Below are 20,767 nucleotides of genomic sequence, written 5' to 3' on the forward strand. Positions count from 1 at the left end.
AGGGATGACACTCTGGCATGTCTAGTCTGGTGGTATTTATACCCCCGCAGTCCATCCCTTCTGATTGGCATCCAATCAGGTTTCTGCTCTCCCACCTTGTTTACAACCGAATTCCAGTTTTTACTTAGAGCGAGACCTTTGTCTTTGTTAAAATTCTTTTCCTCTAGTTTTATTTCAATGGCTTCCTTTAGCAGGTGGTCCCAAAAGAGTAGTTTTGTGCCATCAAAGTCAGTCCTACGGCCATTGCAAATGCAGTGTTCTGCTACCACCGATTTCTCCGGGTAACCCAAATGGATTTACCTCCTATGCTCCTCGATGCAGGTACCACTGTGAGTCCTGTCTGGCCAATATAAGCTGCTCCGCTTTCACAGAGAATCCTGTAAGCACTAGCCAACCTGAGTCTCAGTTCATCTTCAATTCACATAAGCTGCAATTTGAGCTTCCTTATGGGTTTGTGGATGGTATTAATCCGGTATTTCTAAAGGATCATGGCAAACCTTCCAGAATCTGTAGAAATATAAAGAAGATAGGCGGTAGCAATGGGTTCCTCCTCATTGTTAGGTTTCCTGCTTTTTCCATCCTGACCTGATTTATAGAAATATGGCAACACAAATTCTCTCATATATGTTTGAAGTACTTTTCATCTTGGTGAATATAATGTTTCATGTTAGTCGTTAATGGCTTGATACAGTATTCAATATTCCATTAGTTTAATTATGGGTAGTGTTAATGATTATTTAATGAAATGAATAAATAGTAGCAACCGTATAATGTACAGGTAGCTTTAGTAAATGGACGTTTCTGACTTATGGTCAGTTCTCAGGAACATAACTCAGGAATTGCTTGTAATCTACAACAGGTCAAATGATTACATATTCAATTGTCATTTCATAATTCAGAATTAATCAACAACATATTTCTGTCCAAATATTATCCATAATGCACATGTTAAGATCTTTAAAAAATCTTGCCCATACATCAAGAAAGAATGCACCTAAAAAAAGGTTGTCTCGTATTCCACTCAGATGGACTGAAAACCTGGCCAATGTTACCATGACAATAGCTGTTTTCTGAATAGTAACAGTTTATTTCCTTTACAGTTGGTTGAAGGCACATCATGTTTTTTCCCAATTATTCCCAGGCCTGGCACATCCTGTCAATCAATCACAGCAAAAGCTAAGGATAAAATGCAAATATCAAAACTACAGAAAGGTCTTAGCCTTTCCAGCTAACTGATGTTCCTCGGTACAGAAAAATTTATAGAAAGGAGGACAACGAATCAAAAGTGTTGGTCATATAGGAGTAACTAGCAGGAAATGATACTACAACAGCATGGTGATGCAGTAGTTTCCTTCTTTGTCCCAAAGATGCACACAGGTAATTAGACTCACCCCTGTAAATTACAAGATAGTATCAGTTATTGGCATGTTACGCCTGTGCCCCCTCCTTTTTGAGAATCTCAAGATCGCTATTAATTCAGGTCAGGAGACCCAGGAAATGAGAGAGAGACGTTTGGAATGTCTTGGCCCCTCGGCGATACAAAGCTACGGGAAACGGCCATTGTCTCTTGGAGACGGAATTGTGTATTGAGTACCATGCTTCGTGGAAGCTCTCAGGCAACGTGGGCTGGTTGGGGGATGGCATCATTCCACCCTGATTGACATCTGAGACCCCGTGAGTGGGGATAAAAGAGGGTCTAGGGAACAGCCCCTTCAGACGCACCAGAAGAAACGCTAGAAATCCTGTAACAGCGTAATAGCAAAAGCCGGTGAAAAGCCCATGTGCGTCCTTTTCCATTTGCCTCGGAATTGGTGGGCCTTGCCGCGGAAGAACGGCTTTAGCGAAACAAAGGAGAAATCAGCCCCAACGACTTTCGAAGGATTGACATCATAAAAGGAATGGGCAAGTTTTAATCTCTCTCTCTTGACTCCAACGAAAGGCTGCAGCCTGCGGCTTAAATGAACTTGAGTGACTTTTATATTTCCATCGGACAATACATTATCCCCTAGACAACGACAGAGTTATTTCTGATTGATTATTATTATACTCGCGCTTTTAGATTTAGTATTGACGATGTATATTATCTGTATGGTTGCATTGATATTATTTTTGTGTATTTTTATCAATAAATACTGTTAAAAATAGTACCATCAGACTTCAACGGACCTCTCTATCTTTGCTGGTAAGTGACCCAGTTACGGGGTACGTAACAGGCAAAAGAATCTAAGGGTAGATTTTGTGGGAGACTAACTTGCAGAGAGAAAGGGAAAGCGGAACAAATTGTATTGCTATCTTGGGAGCTAGCATGGATGTTTTGAACCAAATGGCCCCTTTCTGAGTCAGAAGTACAAACCCTTTAAAGGTCACAACCAAAAACAGTCTCAAAAATTACAGATGCAGATCAGAAAGGTGCAGACTCAAAAACAGAGAATGAGATGGATAATGGTGCAATGAACCATGAATCACATTGTTATGGTAAGAGGCCATTATTGTATAATTTCATAAAAGTTATTGTCATATTTGAGTGAGAAATGCACAATTTTGTGTAATGTGTATCCAGAGTTGATAGCAAGTATTACATGGTTAAGTCCATTCTTGTTGCTAAGCAAACATTATTAAGGTTTTTCAAATGACATCACAATAGTATGATACATATAAATAGCCAATTTATTCCAGTGTTAGTAAGTTACTTTGATATTCCGTGAGTAGGGCTGACACGGGGTTTTTAGGAAGCTTTGAATCAATAGTAAAATTTGAAGATTTTGGTGTACATTCTCTACAATTAATCATCATGAACAGTTCAAAGGTTGATGCAACAACGAACACCGAAGTCAAACTGTGAGGAAAATAATTACATTTCTCATACTATAACCTGTGTTGAGTTTTTATGTTACTTGTATTTTCCTCGAATGTGTAAAATATCACATTGGGCAGCAATAAATTACAGGGTTTATATTATTCCATCAAAATATTAATATTGCCAAAAATGATATGCCAAAAGATTGTGGATATTCATTGATGCAATAGTGCTTGTGTCGGGTAATGTGGCTGGGAGAAATGTACATAATTTACCACCACCAGCATTGAGCTGGGGTTTCACTTTAAGAGGCTGGTCTGACATGATGATGTCCTTACGTAAAGAGTAAGTGTAGTGTAGGTTTTGGAGTTCAATAAAATGTGTTATGGGTTTCATTAAACATAAAACATCTCAGTTTATTTTCTTTGTGAAAACTTAAACTATTTTTGACCTGTCCAAGAAACAAAATTTAATACTTAACAAAAAATAATATTCTGAAAAGAGGCTGCGGAGGATTGTAGACTCAGCCAACACCTTCACGGCACAACCCTCCCTACCGTCTAGGGAGAAGTGTCAAATCACTGAAAGAAGTGTCCATCACTGAAGACCCTCGCAATCTAGGACATGCCCTCCTTGTGTTGCTAATATCACGGAAGAGGTACAGGTGCCTGAAGATCCACACTCAACAGTACATAAACAGCTTCTTCCCCTCTGCCATCAGATTTCTGAACACTAACTCATTATTCCATTTTTTGCACTTTTTGTTTTGTACTTTATAGTGATTTGTTTCCTTAATCACTATATTTCTGCCACAAAACAGTCTGTTTCATATCATGTAAGACTGTGATAATAGTTCTGATTCAGAACCTTACGAGCCCTAATTTTGATCAGTAACTTATTTTAATGTATCTTATTTAAAGCATTCTGAAAATCCAATTAACTATATCCATCAGTTCACTCCACTCCTCCACCACCTAACCCTGTTTTAATTTCTTTTTATTGTGCTAATTAGACTCCTCCTGCTCTGTGGCTAAATCCTTTACAAAGTTATTTTTAATATCAACAACTAGATTATAAAAATTGTATTTTCTGTAAGGATGGAATGCATACAATGTTCAGTATTTGTAACTCAAAAAATATCTTAAAAATGCAATATCAAAGATCAGAAAAGATAGAATGACAAACAGAAGTTTGAGGACAGTTTCTTTTTCGATTGTGAAGGACTTTGTTGTATCCAGCACAGGGTGTGAGGAGTTTAGGAAATGTGCTCCAGCTATCTTAGCCACATTTAAACTCTGAATGGCCTATTTCTAGAGATAAAAAGAAACAATATGGAGAATGAAGAGTTTGTAGCTGTTGGTTTATTTTTAGCATCTCGTTTTAAAATTCTATGGTTTTTAAAATATAATTTGCAATAGTTAAAATGGCACTTTACCCATGCCAAATCCACTCTGTAGTTACATAAATTTAGGAAATTCTAACTTTTCATGTTCCAATGCAACTACCAATATTTTCTGGTTATAAATAATTTCCAGTACTATCATAATAAATTTGGTTGCTTTTCCCCTTCAATTGAGATAAAATACTGCATTTTTAAATAGTGATTCAGCCTTAATTTAAATGAAGAAAAAACTCTAACCTTCGGTAAATCGAATTGACTAAAATCCTTAAATTTCAAAGCCACTATGTTTTTAAAGGGATAATTTTAAATTGGTTTCAGGGAGAAGGCAGGAGAATGGGGTTGAGAGGGATAATAAATCAGCCATAACGTAATGGCAGAGCAGACTTGATGGACTGAATGGCTAACTCTGTTCGTATGTCTTATGGTCTTATGGTTATCTACAAGAAAATTAGTTAGCCATTAACATTTATAAATGAGTTATTCTGGTAGCACGGAAAAATTTATACTTTGTGGGATAGTTTAAATGGAAAGTGAAGTATCAAAGGTCTGCTGCATAATAATTCTGAAATAAAAGGTGAAAAGACTTAAAGGGAAAGCCACATACAAAAATTAAGTAGCCCACAACCAACTTAGTTTCAGAGAACTAAACACAGAGATTTGTTTCTATGCATCTAAGTTTTTTTTGGTGTCCATACCTTATGAACTACCAGTCAAGGTACAAACTGTTACTTAAATTAACTGAATTGAGGGATTGTAACAAATGAAATTCAGCAAAGATTGGGTAAAGAATCTCATCGATTTGTGTCCTGTAATCGATCTATAGAATATTTTAAATAAACAATGTATTCACTTGTTAAAGGTTCACTGGGTGAGACAACCATGCATTGTAATTCCATAAGAGCAAGCTCTGGCAAATGTAAATGAAGGGAGAAAGCTCTAACTAGCATCCTGTATTGAAACAATAGCAGTTCTGCCAGAACATCATTTTTTTCTTTTAATATAACTTTATCTGGAATAATATATAGATGAAGTATAAATCAGTTCATGTGTTCATTGCAAATCTACCATAGTTTACAACAATAACTTAGATCCTAAAATGAGATTACAGATTTGATAATGCTCCAGTCTTTAAAATGTGTAGGCAACATGGAAATGAGTAAATGTAATTTTCAGAGAAAAACAACGGGCAGTAGGGGAAAAGAACACAGAAGATGCTAGTGGTAATTAGTAATTAGTATAAAATTATTGCAGCTCCAGTGATCAATGACTGGGGCTCAATTCTTGCGGCTCTCCGTGAGGGTTTTGTATGTTCTCCCTGGGGGCATGTGAGTTTCCTCTGAATGTTCTGGTTTCCTACCACATTCCAAGATGTATGGGTTAGGGTTAGTAAATTGAGCGCATGCTAAGTTGGCAACACTTGCAGAATGCTGCCAGCACATCCTCAGACTGTGTCCTCAAACAACGCACGTCACTGTATGTTTCAATGTACAAGTGACGAATAAAGCTCATCTAATCTAACAAATATAAGAAATCTGAATTTGATTTATTTAATAGCATTAGCTTTGAAGATTACTTATCTGTGAGGTAATGGAATAATAAAAATGATAATAAAAGAAATAAAAAGAAATGCTAGCTGTAAAACATAGAACAGGCCCTTAAGCCCATAGTATCTGTGTTGACCAGCATGCCAGTCAAAACCATCTTATTTGCCTGCATGTGGTCTGTATCCCTACATTCCCTGATTGTTCGTGTGCCTGTCTAAAAGATCCAAGGTTGTTTAAAGTAATTTCCAGTGCACAAGTGTAAAGGAGAATGAAATAATTATTAAAAAAAACACAAAATGAGGGCAGAACTCAGCAGGCCAGACAGCATCTATGGGAGGAGGTAATTATTACCCTGGATTTGATGGAGCGCAAAAAAGCACGATATGAAAATCTTCTTAAACAAATTAAATGCCTTTTAGAACTGAAATACACATTTTATACATTAATTTCAAATAAGGCATGCTTTAAGCAAACTGCATTATTTATTCATTTTTAAATATGTTCTCCAGTTGCAAGGAAGCTCATAATCCAGTTTTCTCAGCCCTTCACCCTTGTATTCCAAGACGCTATGTGATGCCATGGAAACAGAACATGAAAAACAGGAGGCTCATATTATTGGTATGTTTCAACAAATTATTGCAAATAATAGTTTATGATTGAGGATTTAAATATTCCTAAAAGGATTTTAATATAAAACACATTGGCGTGTGGCCTAGTGGACAAGGCATCAGACTAGTAACCTGAAGGTCACTGGTTTGAGCCTCACCTGAGGCAGCGTGTTTGTGTCCTTGAGCAAGGCACTTAACAACACATTGCTCTGCGACATCACTGGTGCCAAGTTGCATGGGTCCTAGTGCCCTTCCCTTGGACAACATCAGTGGCGTGGAGAAGGGAAGGCCTGCAGCTTGGGCAACTGCCGGTCTCCCATACAACCCTGCCCAGGCCTGCGCCCTGGAAGCTCCAGGCGCAGATCCATGGTCTCTCGAGACTGACGGATGCCACCATAAAACACACCCTGAGTGCTGCTATCTGGCAATATTGTAAAAATCTTGAAGAAGGAGCACCATTTATCACAAACTAAATCTGTGTTTTACATGTACAGTTGATATTAAGAGCTCGGTTGTTATTCATTGAACACTGGCTCTTCAGCTCCTGTGTCTTATAGTCTTATTTCTCCTGTATGCAAATTGCAATTGGTGATTTGGATATTTTAAACTGAGGATTACTATAGGAAGGAGAAAAGTGAAAAGGATTGCTGGGGGTGAATCTGACTAATTAAAGGACAAATAAGAATGTATATAGTAGATTGCTAGGTGAAGTTAACCTGAACAGCAGTGTAGGACCATATCAAGAGAGCAAGCCTTACAGATAAGAACGACAAAGATGATTTGCAGTATTAGAATCTAAGTTATGAAATTCTACAGAATTCTTCAACTTTCAATTAAGAATGAAGTATGTTATGAATACAGACAAAAATTTAACCCTGAATGTTAAGTTTAACTTTCAAACTGCCTAAGTAAAATTTGGAATCATGGATTTAAAACGAATGAAAACTAACTTGCATGCTGTCCAGAGTTGGGAGTAGCTGCGGATGTTGTGTTATAACTTCCTTGCCTAGCTGGATTAGGTTGAGCCTAACATCCAAGCATTTAGTATTTGTTCTAATTTTGATCTTGTCATCAACTAGCATTAAAAATCAGGTTAATAACCAGGAAGTGTTTGTGTTTTGGTTAACTTTTTGGGGCTGACTTTGTGTCTTTTTATTGACAAATTTCATGCTTTGTTCACATTTAACTAACTTAAGAAAAAGAAAAAAAACTACCCCAAAGGCAAGGTCCACAAGAGGCCATCTGTCCAAATACAAGGAACATTAATTTGATTATACACCATCCCCCATTCCATCAAGGAAAAAGTAATCTGATTAAAATAAATGACTTCATACATTGCTGAATTTTGAAGATGTAAAGATCTGGAAGTTAATCTTAATGAATTACTAGAATCAGAATCAGGTTTAATATCGCTGGCATATTTGTTGTTTTGCAGCAGCAGAACATTGCAGTACTTAACCATTTTTAACTATAAATTACAATAAGAAATACATATAAAAATAAATTAAGTAGTGCAAAAAGAGAGCAAAAAAAATAATAAGGTAGTGTTCATGGTTTCATTGTCCATTCAGAAATCTAATGGAAGAGGTTTATCCTGAAATGTTAGTAGCAATGAGATGAGGACATGTTTGGATGATGGGGATCCTTAATAACAATGCCTCCTTCTTGAGACATCACCTTTTGACGGTGTACTTGGTACTGGAAAGGCTAACTCTCAAGATGGAGCTCGTTGAGCTTACAATTTCCTAGATTTTTCCAATCCTGTACAGTGGCTTCTCCATACCAGACAATGATGCAACTAGTTAGAATGCTCTCCACAGTACACCTGTTTGCAAGAGTCTTTGGTGACATAGGAAGTCTCCCCAAACTTTGAATCAAATATAGCCACTGTAGTGTCCTCTTTGTAATTGCATCAGTATATTGAACTCAGGATAGATCTTCAGGGATATTGAAACCCAGAAACTTGAAACTCCTCCCCCTTTCCACTGCTGAACCCTTGATGAAGACTAGTGTGAGTTCTCCAGACTTCCCTTTCCTGAAGTCCACAATCAATTCCTTACTCTTGTTGACATTGAGTGCAAGGTTGTTGGTGTGACACCATTCAACTAGCTGACCTATCTCTTGTATGTCTCTTTGTCACCAAATAAAATTCTGCCAACAATGGCTCTGTCATTATAAATTTATAGATGGCAGTTGAATTGTGTCTAGCCACATAGTTGTGGGTGTGCAGAGAGCAGAGCAGTGGGTTAAACACACAACTTTGAGGTGCGCCAGTATTGTCAGCGAGGAGGAGATGTTATTTCCAATCCACATTGACTGTGGTCTCCGGTGAGGAAGTGCAGAGGGAGGTAGAGAGGCCTAGCTTTTGGAGCTTGTTGATTAGAACTGAGGATATGATTGTGTTGCACGCTGAACTATAATCAATAAGCAGCAACCTGAAGTAGGTATTGCTATTGTCCAGGTGATCCAAGGCCAAGTGGAGAGCTAGTGAGATTGCATCTGTTGTAGACTTATTGTGGCAATCGGCAAATTGCAGGAGGTCTAGGTCCTTGCTTAAGAGTTGATTTCTGGCCATGGCCAACCTCTCGAAGCACTTCATTGATGATTTTTCTACTAATTCATTTACTTTCTCTTCCTTAGCATCAAAATATCCACAACATTCCAAATGACTACATGGAGGAGAGTCTATTCTGGGAAAACCGTGAAAGGCTTTGTCATGGAGAGGACAGAATTTGCCTGGAAGATCAAATGGACCAACTGACCCCAGGCAGTATGCTTTATATTCCTCTGTCATCCCACCTCTCTCGATACAAGAGTACTATTTTACGTCGTTGGAGCAGATCTCGTGACTAGACACTTATGTTTGAGGACATTTCTGCATTATTCAGCCAATATATGAGAAGTAGCTGGTATTTCAGGGCCTGCTAACTGTTAGTCAATTGTTAATTGTTGCACTTATTCTACGAATAAATAGCCATATCACTGTTCCAATAAAATTGTAGCATTAATTTGCTTGCTGTTGTGTTTAGGTTATGTATTCATAATAAAATTAAACAAGCAAATCGACAGAAATTAAATTTAAAATGAGCAGAAATGACCAGTCAGCAAATTGGATGGAATTGTTAATGCTTCTAATGTTATTTTTGTGATTACTTTGAGGGAGAATACCCAAAAGCAGAGTGGTGCAGCAGGAGCATACTGGGTCCATAACCCAGAGGTTGATGGATTGAAATCGTCCTCTGCTAATAGCAGTTAGTGTAATGCTATTACAGCTCCAGCAACCTGGGTTCATTTCCTGCCACGGTATGTAAGAAAATTGTACATTCTCCCTGTGACCACATGGATTTCCTCCAGGTGCTCTGGCTTCGTCCCACATTACAAAGATGTACTGAGTTCATGAGTTGATTGGTCACATGGGTGTAATCGGGTGGTGTGGGCTCATTGAGCCAGAAGGACATGTTACACTCTAAATAAAAAACATAAAAATAAAAATCTTAAAGACCAAAGAATTTACACATTTTATTCTGATGCGGCACTTTGCCTGATAGTAATATTTATTGAGCATTTGCAGCATGTAATTTTCAGCATTTTTAATCATTAATAGTAAAATTGTATTTGACAAATGCACAAAATTCTGTTCCATATTGATGGTGTACAGGTCTTCCCAACAGAAGCATTCACTTTCAAAATTTATCCAGGTAATATCCGATTTAATATTGAACAGAGCCGAATTAATGTACCATGTTCAGGAAATGTATAAATCTAGAGATATTTTCAATATTACTTAACTGCCATTAAAATCTGCCAATTTAAATTAAAAATATATTTTTTGGTTCATGTCTAAATTAAGAAGGCAAGACAGATGGTAAGTATAAGGCACAGTTAAGTATGATGATATTTGCAGGCATGGCTTAAGGGCTATCTATGTAGCTGAAAATAATAATGCATTTCATTCAACAGCTCAGAAAAGGGCGTGTTACGTGCCATTTTTGTCTATGGCTCCTTCAGCTCCATGGATCTTTTATAATCAAAGCTTTATCACAATTCACTGTCCTTCACATAAAAACACAAAGCTCTTTCATCCACTAGATGACATTGATGGACTAGCAGAGAAAATTAAGTCAGGTCGGGCTTCACAGGCTGGCTTTAGAGACTACGGTTGAATGAGGAGCCTGGTCTGTGCTGGGGGTGGGGTTTGGGAGGCATGGAGGTACAGAGTAGTGGATAATCATTGAAAGGAATGACTTTAGTCAAAAGCACCTACATGAACAGAATTGCTGAATTCTGAAGGCTCAAAAGATTTTAGGAAGGTAATCTGTTAAATGCAGCTAATCTTTAACGGATTCCTCTTGTCACTAATTAACCTGCACTTTTCTAAAAGATTGTTTAAAATATGATTTTCATGGTTCGATTTAACCCAGTAGTAAACATGCTTTTTCGCATTATAAGGCATAGATTATTATATTCATTGGTAACCAATGCCTGGTCCAAGAATTTCAAGGCTTAGAAATTCAAATCTTTACTAAATTCTTTCTCATCTTTGGAATGTTCAGCAATCAATGGCTCTCCCCTCCTGACCCAATTCCGAAACTAGGTCTAGAATGTTCTTTCCTTGAGCTGGACTCTCCACATACTGTTTCAAGAACCCCTCTTGGATGCACTAAAGATATCAATGTTCAGTTTCACACTTTATGTAAGTAATAATTGATATATTAATTTAACTCTGAAGCTAGTTTAAAGTTGGGGCAGTTTGTCAATGCTACACAACACCATCATACTATTCAAATGTCACACATCCTGCAATTAACTGCATTTAATGTGAAAGAAACCAATGTTCACATCTTTAATGTAAAGTTTAAACTTAGCATGTCTTCAGCATTTATTTAACTTTGCCTTGCAGGGATATGTGGAATTATTGCAGGTTTCTACTTCTTTGCTGCTGAACTCTTGATCTGTGCCTTTTTCTCATCATGACTTAGCTTCTCCAGAGCATGCTGTAAATTATTTTCAATCCCTCAGATACCAGAAGTGGAAACATCATGTGAAAACTTGTCAGTACCTCCCCCTTAGCTGTCAGTCTGTGGTTTTGTATTGCCATGTGCTCCTGTCCCTGTTCCTGCTGTGTTCCGGCCCCTGTATCACTGAGTACTCCACCTCTCACCTGTTTCTCACTACTACCTGTATTGCTGCCACCTGAGTCTTATTGTGCTCCACTTATCATCTGCCTCTCTGTTTATTGCTTGGTGTATTTCAGTCCTGTGTTTTCAGCTGTTTGTTGCTAGATTGTGCCAGTGAATTTTCCTGAGCCTTCCCAGCATTTGTGTTGGTACCCTGTCTGTCTGAATATTGACTGCCTGTTTCCTGATTATGATTTTTGGATTTTCTGGATGTTTTAATCTCTGCCTGAACTTTGATGCTGACTTTATTTGCACCTTGGGATTTGTTACTCAATTGATATCACCGTGTGCACGGTAGTGGGTCTGCAACTGGATCCCTGCTCCAGCGTCCTGACAAAACTAAGTTGAAGAGTGACTGAAACCTCAGGTTGCAACTGGGACAGGGTTTTATGGTTGAGATTTGAGCCATAAGTGGAGGGACAAACATTTGGATAACAATCTTAGGGCAGATTTCATGCTCTTGATGAGAGCAATATTACAATATTGCTTCTCCAATACTTTGGTAATGTTTCAAGTTGTTCTCTGGTTTTTTTCATTTACAATGGTACTCAAGTAAAGAGTGTGCATTATTATAGGATCTGGGTCAACATTTTGTGCCTATTCATAATTGCCCTTGTGAAATTAGTGGTAAGACACCTTAAATTACTGCAGTCCTTCAGCCCTTACACCCAGTGATAAAGAAATAGTAATGTATTTCCAAGTCAGGACTGTGAGTATCTTGGAGGGAAAAAAATACAGATGCTAGTGTTTCCATGTACCTCATAGGAACTGGCCCACCATGTCTGTGCTAACCATAATGCCAAATTAATCTAATCCCACATGACTGCATTAATTGTGGCTGAAAGAAGATCATAATTAGGAACTTAAGATCCAAGGATACACATTGTGTTGAAAATACAGGCAGGTAGGCAGAGAGGGTGGGGTGGCTCTGTTGGCTTTAAAAAAAAAAGTGAAATCAAATCCTTAGAAAGAGGTGACATGGATTGGAAGATGTAGAATCCTTCTGCAACTGCAAGGGTAAAGAGACGCTGATGGGTGTTATACACAGGCCTCCGAACAGTAGCCAGGTTGTGGGATACAAATTACAACTGGAGATGTAAAAGGACAACATTTTGATAGTCATGGGGGGATTTCAATATACTGGTAGATTGGGAAAATCTGGTTGGTGCTAGACCCCAACAGAAGGGTTTTGTAGAATGCCTATGAGATTCTATTTTGGAGCAGCTTGTGGTTGAGCCTACTAGGGGAACAGCGATTCTGGATTGGGTGTAGTGTAATGAACAGCTTTGATTAGGAAGCTTAAGGTAGAGGAACCATTAGAGACAGTGATCGGAATATGATAGAATTCACCCTGCAGTTTGAAGGGGAGAAGTTAAAGTCAGATGTACCAGTATTACAGAGGGGTAAAGGGAATTACGGAGGCTTAAGAAAGGAGGTGGCCAAAGTTGAGTGGAAGAGGGCATTAGAAGAGATAATGGCAGAACAACAATGGCTGCAGTTTCTGCAAGCAATTTGGAAGGTGCAGGATAGATACATTCCAAAGAATACATTCTAAAGGGAGGATGAGGCAACCGTGACTGACAAGGGAAGTCAAAGACAGGATAGAAGTAAGAGAGGGCGTATAATATAGCAAAAATTAGTGGGAAGTCAGAGGATTGAGAAGTTTTTAAAAGCCAATAGATGGCAACTAAAAAGCCATAAGAAAAAAGATGACATGAAGGTAAGCTAGTCAATAAAATAAAAGAAGATAACATTTTTCAGATATATAAAGACAAAAAGAGGCAAAAGTGGACATTGAACCACTGGAAGATGACGCTGGAGAGGAAGTAATGGGGGAATAAAGAAATGGCAGATGAACTTAATAAGTATTTTGTGTCAGTCTTCACTGTGGAAGACACTAACACTCCCAGAAATTTGGGAGTGTAAAAGGGCAGAAGAGAGTGTAGTTGTTATCACTAAGGAGTAGGTGCTTGGAAAGCTGAAAGGTCAGATGGACTACACTGCAAGGTTCAGAAAAAGGTAGCTGAAGAGACTGTGAAGGCATTAGTCATAATCTTTCAAGATGCACTAGATTCTGGAATGGTTCTGGAGGAATGGGAAATTGAAAATGTCACTCCACTCTTTAAGAAGGGAGGGAGGCAGAGAAAAGGAAATTATAAGCCAATTAGTCTGACTTCAGTGGTTGGTAAGTTGTTGGAATCTGATGTTTCAAGGTGCTTGTAGGTACGTGATAAAATAGGCCAAAATCAGTATGATAGATAGATAGATAGATAGATACTTTATTCATCCCCATGGGGAAATTCAACTTTTTTTCCAATGTCCCATACACTTGTTGTAGCAAAACTAATAACATACAATACTTAACTCAGTAAAAAATATGATATGCATCTAAATCACTATCTCAAAAAGCATTAATAATAGCTTTTAAAAAGTTCTTAAGTCCTGGCAGTTGAATTGTAAAGCCTAATGGCATTGGGGAGTATTGACCTCTTCATCCTGTCTGAGGAGCATTGCATCGATAGTAACCTGTCGCTGAAACTGCTCCTCTGTCTCTGGATGGTGCTATGTAGAGGATGTTCAGAGTTTTCCATAATTGACCGTAGCCTACTCAGCGCCCTTCACTCAGCTACCGATGTTAAACTCTCCAGTACTTTGCCCACGACAGAGCCCACCTTCCTTACCAGCTTATTAAGATGTGAGGCGTCCCTCTTCTTAATGCTTCCTCCCCTTCTTAATGGTTTCCTTAAGGGGAAATCTTGCCTGACCAATCTATCAGAATTCTTTGGGAAAATAACAGGCAAGATAGCAATTGAGAGTCAATGGATGTTGTTTACTTGGATTTTCAGAGGGCCTTTGACAGGATGCTTAATAATATAATTGCCTATGGTATTAAATGAAAGATACCAGCATGAATCGAGTTTTGGCCGACTGGCAAGAGGCAAAGAGTGAGAATAAAGGGCGCCTTTTCTGTTAGGCTGTCGCTGACTAGTGGTGTTCTGTAGGGGTCTGTGTTGGGACTGCTTCTTTTCATGTTATATGTCAGTATTTGGATGACAAAATTATTGGCTTTGTGGCCAAGTTTGTATACAATATAGGTAGAGAGGCAGGTAGTGTTGAGGAAGAAGGGAGTCTACAGAAGGACCTATACAGACTGGGAGAAAGGGCAAAGAAGAGGCAGATGGAATCTAATGTAAAGAAGAGTATGGTCATACACTTTGGTAGAAGGAATGTAAGTGTAGACTGTTTTCTATATGGGTAGAAGATTCAACAATCAGAGGTGCAAAGGCACTTGGGAGGCCTCATACAGGATTTCCAGCTTGACAAGGTGGTAAGGAAGACAAATGCAATATTGACATTCATTTTGAGAGGACTAGAATATAAAAACAAGGCCATAAAGCTGAAGTTTTATGAGGCATTGCTCAGACCATACTAGGAGTATTGTAAGCAGTTCGGGCCCCTTATCTACGAAAGATGTGCTGGCTTTGGAGGGGGTCCAGAGGAGGTTAACGAGAATGATTCCAGGAATGAAAGGATTAAAGTATGAGGAGCATTTGATGGCTCTTGGCCTGGAAGAATGAGGGAGGATCTCATTGAAACCTATGAACTTTGAAAGGACTAGATGGAGTGGATGTGGAGAGGATGTTTCCGAAAGTGGGGGAGTCTACACCCACGGGGCCTAGCCCCAGAATAGAGGGACATACATACAGAACAGAGATGAGAAATTTCATTAACCAGAGGGTAGTGAATCTGAGGAATTCATTGCCACAGACAACTGCACAGTCCAAATAATTGGGTATATTTAAAGTGGAGGTTGATAGGTTCTTGATTAGTCAGGGCATCAAAGGCTACAGGGAGAAGGCAGGAGAATGGGTTTGAGAGGGATAATAAATCAGCCATGATGGAATGACCTGGCAGAATCGATCAGACAAATGGCCTAATTCTATGTCTTATGGTCTTAAGATCTATATCCTCCCATCTGCCTTTTTAACTGGCTGCCTAAATGCCTCTTATATGTTGTTAGCATATCTGTTTCCACCACCTACACACAGTGGAATCCAGTCAGTTATCAAAAGATTGCCTCACAAGATCTTTAAAGCTTTTCTCCTCTCACCTTAAAACTATGATCTCTGGGCATTATATTTCCCAAGTATAGGAGGCAGAGGCAGCATGTGTACTTCCAAGGTGCCTTTGCACTGACGTGAAAGGATGTGCAGTTGGGCATCACAAAAGATAATTACATTCAATGCATGGTATCCCTTGCAATTGGTGAAAGCAGTATGTTCAATATTTACTGGCTTCTGTGCAACATGGAGAGTATCCACAGCTCCAATCACTTTATGAAAGTAGCACTCCTATGGGATATGCTGTGGACCTCTCAATTTGACAGAGTATGATCAATTCAGGATAGATTAAGTCTAATGCTCTGTGGAATATTGTATTCATGACCTGGTGAGTATAGGGCCTCACCAGACTCTGAGCAGTGATGCACATGTCAGCAGTCCCTGCTAGAAATGATCCATAGTTACAGAAGTTGAGTAGTCTGCTTACTTTCGCGGCTGCTGACAATGCAGTGTGTGTCACAGAGCATGGCTGAAGCTCATCCTTTTGGTATATCACTGAGTCAGCCAATTGTTTCCTTTCTGAAACAAATTCTTCTCACATGCAACTTCACTGAAATAATTTTGTTCGTATCCTCGACTTGTTAACCCTCTCAAGTGAATAATCAGTTCTCTGGAGCAGCCTTTTTTGAGAATGCCTGTCTCTCACTCATATCTCCACCAGTAGCTCTAACCAGGAGGGTGCATACTACATACATGATTTGCATTATATGTGTAAAATAACATTTCCTTTCTTTAATGATTTCTATCATTGCCTATGCATTTGAAAACATGATTAAACACTTTAACAGCCACATAAATGCAAGAGTTCATAATTATGCTAGCAAGTTAACTTCAGAAAGGCAGAAGGAAAGCAGCTATATTTTACTTGGAGTTTGAGGAGAATTGGTATGTCATCAAAGACTCTTGCAAATTTCTACAGGTGTACCATGGAGAGCAGTCTAACTGGTTGTATTACTGTTTGGTGTGGAGGGGCCACTGCACATGATCAGAAAAAGCTGCAGAGAGTTGTAAACTCTGCCAGCTCCATCATGGGCACTAGCTCTGCAGCATCTAGGGCACTTTCAGAAGGTGATGTGTCAAAAGGGCATCCATCATTAAGGACCCCCATCACCCAGGACATGCCCTCTTCTCATCGTTACCATCAAGGAAGGAGGCAGAGGAGTCTGATGACACACACTCAGCATTTCAGGAACAGCCATAGAATTGCATGTCTGCACTGCTCAATGTGTAGATCAGCAGGAATCAGGTGCTGTACTGCCCTTCAGCCTGCTGGTGTCAGTCACAAGGCTATGTGTGTAAATCACACGACTGTGACTTGAGTGTTTTCATGTGTTTGCATTCAGTTGAACAAGGTCTGGGCAAAGCTATTTTATCACTAACAATTGTTTTTGTTAAAATGTGTAACCATTACTGTTTGCATTTGCAATATTTGCATAACCAAATGCAGGGTTGCTGCTCTCAGGAGGGATGACTCTCCATGTCACGTAAAATAAAGAGTCTCTTAAATACATGGGTCTGAGTCTGGTGTGGAAATAAAATTTCCCTAACTGAATAGAGTATCTCTATGGCGGAGGGTCACAATGTTGAAACATTGTTGCAAATGGGAGGGAGGGGAGGGAAAATATGTACAAGGAAATCTTATTGGATTGCACCACCATCCAGAAACAAAGGAATATTCCCACACTCACACTTAATTGCTATGAATATGTTGATGGAATCCTGATGGATCTCCAAATCTGGAAGATCTCAACAACTATTACAAGTGGTATCACTTCATTCAGTAATTCCTGGACTTGTGTCAATGAGATTGGCTTGTGCTAGTCACAGACTGGAAGATTTAGTTGTATTTCTCTCTCTGCAGATGCCACCTAAACGATATCTTGAGCATTCTTTTATTGAAACAGAGTACTGTACTTTCTATTCTCAAAACTATACAACCTCACTAACTGCACTTCTTTCAATCATAGGTACTAGGACGATTTTTATGCGGAGAAAACCCAGTAAATCTGGCACTTTTCCTTACAAATGACCTAGTCCTTTGGAGCTTAGCCTAGCCACTTAGCAGTAAACGTTCTACAAAAACATGCAAGTGTCCATCACTATTCACTTTTTTTTTCATTAAACATGCATGTAGTCTGTTTATTTTCTGTGGTGTGCTACCTTGTTAAGATTACAAGATGTTGAAGGTTGGACTGACTTCAGCGATTATGTCTCAGGATTAAACAGTTTACCAAGACATCATTTTATTGACATCCTCAGGGAAGAAAGTGAAATTGGTAAAACAAAATATTTCTAGCAAAGATTCTGAAAGAAATTTGCCCTTAGCTAAACAAACAAACCCAACATTGCCATAGGTATTTATCCTGTGGTAATTATGTATTTATACTGTGGTACTTCTGAGCTCTGTGGGACCTCAGAGATATTTTTGGAGATTTCAATATTATATGGTTAATATTGTACTTTTTAAAAGAATTATGTTACAAAACCTGGCACAAGGCGGTTATTTTCCTCTAAATGCTAGGAGGCAACTGAACACAATTATTTATTTAAAAAATAGGGAGGTTGTATTAGGATGCTATGGATCTGATTTTTCATCAAGAGGGGCATATGAACAAGCAGGAACTCAAGGAAAGCAGATGTGTTGGCAAATGGGATTCGTTACAATCGCATCATTGTTGGCAAAGACATGGTGGCTCAAAAGGCCTGTTTCTGTGTTGCATTGTTTTATGTCTGGTTAATTTGAAGACACTGCAAGGAATAAAGGGTGGAGCAATGATGGTGCCTTACAGTGACCCCTTTGAGCTCACCTGCAGAAACAACTTAATTTCTGCCTTTAATGTCTCTTCATTTTCCAGTTCAAGGTGGATGGGATTCAGTCGAACCTTGTGGTGATGGGACCCGCTCCCAGTGGCTAACGACTGGCCAATTTTCGATATCCCAAGGAGACAGCCTAGAAGACAAGCAGGCCTTCATGGTTCTGAGGCCTTACGGCCCTGTGGACGAGCCAACTCTATACCAGTGGCACAGACTGAAGCATCACGGGAGAAAACTAAATATTGGGAACAGCGGATCAGCTTCTGTATCTGGCAAGTCACGTGCTCTCGCTCTCTCTCGTTGGTGGGGGAGAGTTTGTTGCCAATTCTTGAGTCGGAGAACCCCAGGGAAAAAAGCCACGTGGCAGACTTTATCATCTCAAAACAGCCCGTTGTTTTGTCTTCCCTTTTGATGTGACAGGGTGACTGCTCTCCGTCCCTTTATGAGGGGGAGAGAAAGCCTGTGGTATGTCCAATTGCTGAGTGAACAATTAGTTTTTGTTGTACCTCAGATCATGGTCGTTATTGGGGTCTTTGCTATTGCTTGCTTGGTGGGTGGAGGGTGCTGATGCTTTTAAGTGGGAGAGGAGTGGGTCGTTGTTTTGCTACTGATTGTGTGTGGGAGGGGGAGTAGGAGGCTTTGGGGTTCTAACGCTTTTACTATCCCTCATTCTTTGGAGCATTTTGTTGTTTTTGTGGATGTCTGCGAAGAACAAGAATTTCAGGTTGTACAGTATACATTTCCCTAAACCGAACTACTGAGGCTATTGAAACGGGTCTCATTCACCCAGGAATCCGATATGTCCACCGATTTGGATCGTGACCCTCCATGGCACAGGCCTTGTGGACGAAGCACATGCACGGCACACTCTCCTTGTCTGCGCGGAACTAGGACCGATCGTACGAATCTTTCATCTCTTCCTCGGACGGCCAACAAATGGGCCCAAGTTGACGGCGAAGACGAAGGCCAGCAGACATGGAGGGACTTCCTCACGCGAGAGGAGGTGGGGCTAGTTGCTTAGCAACCGCTTTACGGTTGACGCCGGCAAGTGGAAGGAGAAGTTGTTTGGTCCAGTGTGATGCCAATCATATGCAAGTCCCACCCCTTTCCCGGTCCCGCCGCAGAGCTCCTCTCGTTGATTGGTGGTTTTCCGCTCCGCTTGGCTGCGTTGCGCGGTGGCCGGTCGTAAAGCTGGGAGTTGGCGAGGGCTGGTGAGTGGTGGTTTTGGGCTGTTAACTTCTGGACACCAGCAACTGTTGGTCTGACCAACATGACTGGGCGAGGCTAAGACATCCTCACAACGGGCGTCCAGTCAGCCGCCGGTCACAAGCGGGGGTTTGGAGCTGCTGCTGCTGTCGGCCCTTCCAGGAGCCATCAGGGATCGGTCCATGATCCCAGGCACTCCAGCAGAAAAGTCACCGACTCCCGAAAACATATGGGTGTGAATGTAGGCCGTTTGGGTGGGACGTAGGTGTAATCTGTCAGAGGTGCAGTAAACTAATTGCCGGAATAACATGAATTATCTCCTGTGTCGAGGACCCTCCAAGTAATTTTCCACCGGCAAGTTATTTCTGTTTGTGGACGCTATTTGAATTCCTCTCCAGAACTGCTATGTTCTGTTAGTGCAGTTGCTTCAGAAATATAAATTGGATATTTTAGGAGTGTTGGTGTTTGCGGAAGGCTTCCATGGGCTGCAGCATAAAATCCTTGCCTGTGTCTGTATGCAGCAGCATGTCTTTCTGTCGTCATATTTGTACGTGTGCACAGCAGCAGAAGATTGAGTTTCATGGAACATGATCTTGTGTGTTTATTCAGGTTTGCTCAATTTTTAATTTTTTTGGTTGTAATTTTGGCTGATGTAATTTCCTAGGTGTATGTAGAGAGAAAGGCACTCTTAAAATTGAACATTTCTGATGTCACTATTCATTTTTTAAAAACTGTTGATAATAGAGATCCAACCTACTCCTTGTCTCCTTGCATATCAGACCATTCATCTCATGAACCTATCTGCTTAATCTACAACAACTCCCTTTATTTTAAGTGCATTCATTTTCAGATCACCAATATTACCAGATACCGTAGTAATTTAGTAACTAAAGTTATATAGCTTTAGAAATACATCTTGATTGCTCAGAACTTCTTGCAAAATAAGAAAAATGTAACATTTGCTTTTTAATTGCCTGCTGTGCTTGGACTTCAAATAACTTGTATACAAGGTCACCTTCTCCCAATTTAGAAAAGTTATCATTACACCTGTTTCTGTTTTTCCAACTTCAGTAGATAACCACATACTTTTTGCTGCAC

General features: G+C 39.6%; 1 protein-coding gene across 4 annotated transcripts in view; it reads left to right on the forward strand.

Moving 5' to 3' along the window:
- The first annotated feature begins 11,008 nt into the window (after window positions 1-11,008).
- jtb (jumping translocation breakpoint) overlaps window positions 11,009-20,767 on the forward strand; it is a 33,257-nt gene continuing 23,498 nt past the window's right edge. For 2 of the 4 annotated variants that reach the window (XM_073069761.1, XM_073069790.1), the window contains exon 1: window positions 11,009-11,044. In XM_073069761.1, the coding sequence (XP_072925862.1) occupies window positions 11,024-11,044 (21 nt within the window). In that variant the 5' untranslated portion in view covers window positions 11,009-11,023. The other 2 variants (XM_073069780.1, XM_073069770.1) reach the window with 2 other exon arrangements.

Source organism: Hemitrygon akajei, chromosome 2, assembly GCF_048418815.1.
Source record: "Hemitrygon akajei chromosome 2, sHemAka1.3, whole genome shotgun sequence".
Taxonomy (NCBI): Eukaryota; Metazoa; Chordata; class Chondrichthyes; order Myliobatiformes; family Dasyatidae; genus Hemitrygon; species Hemitrygon akajei.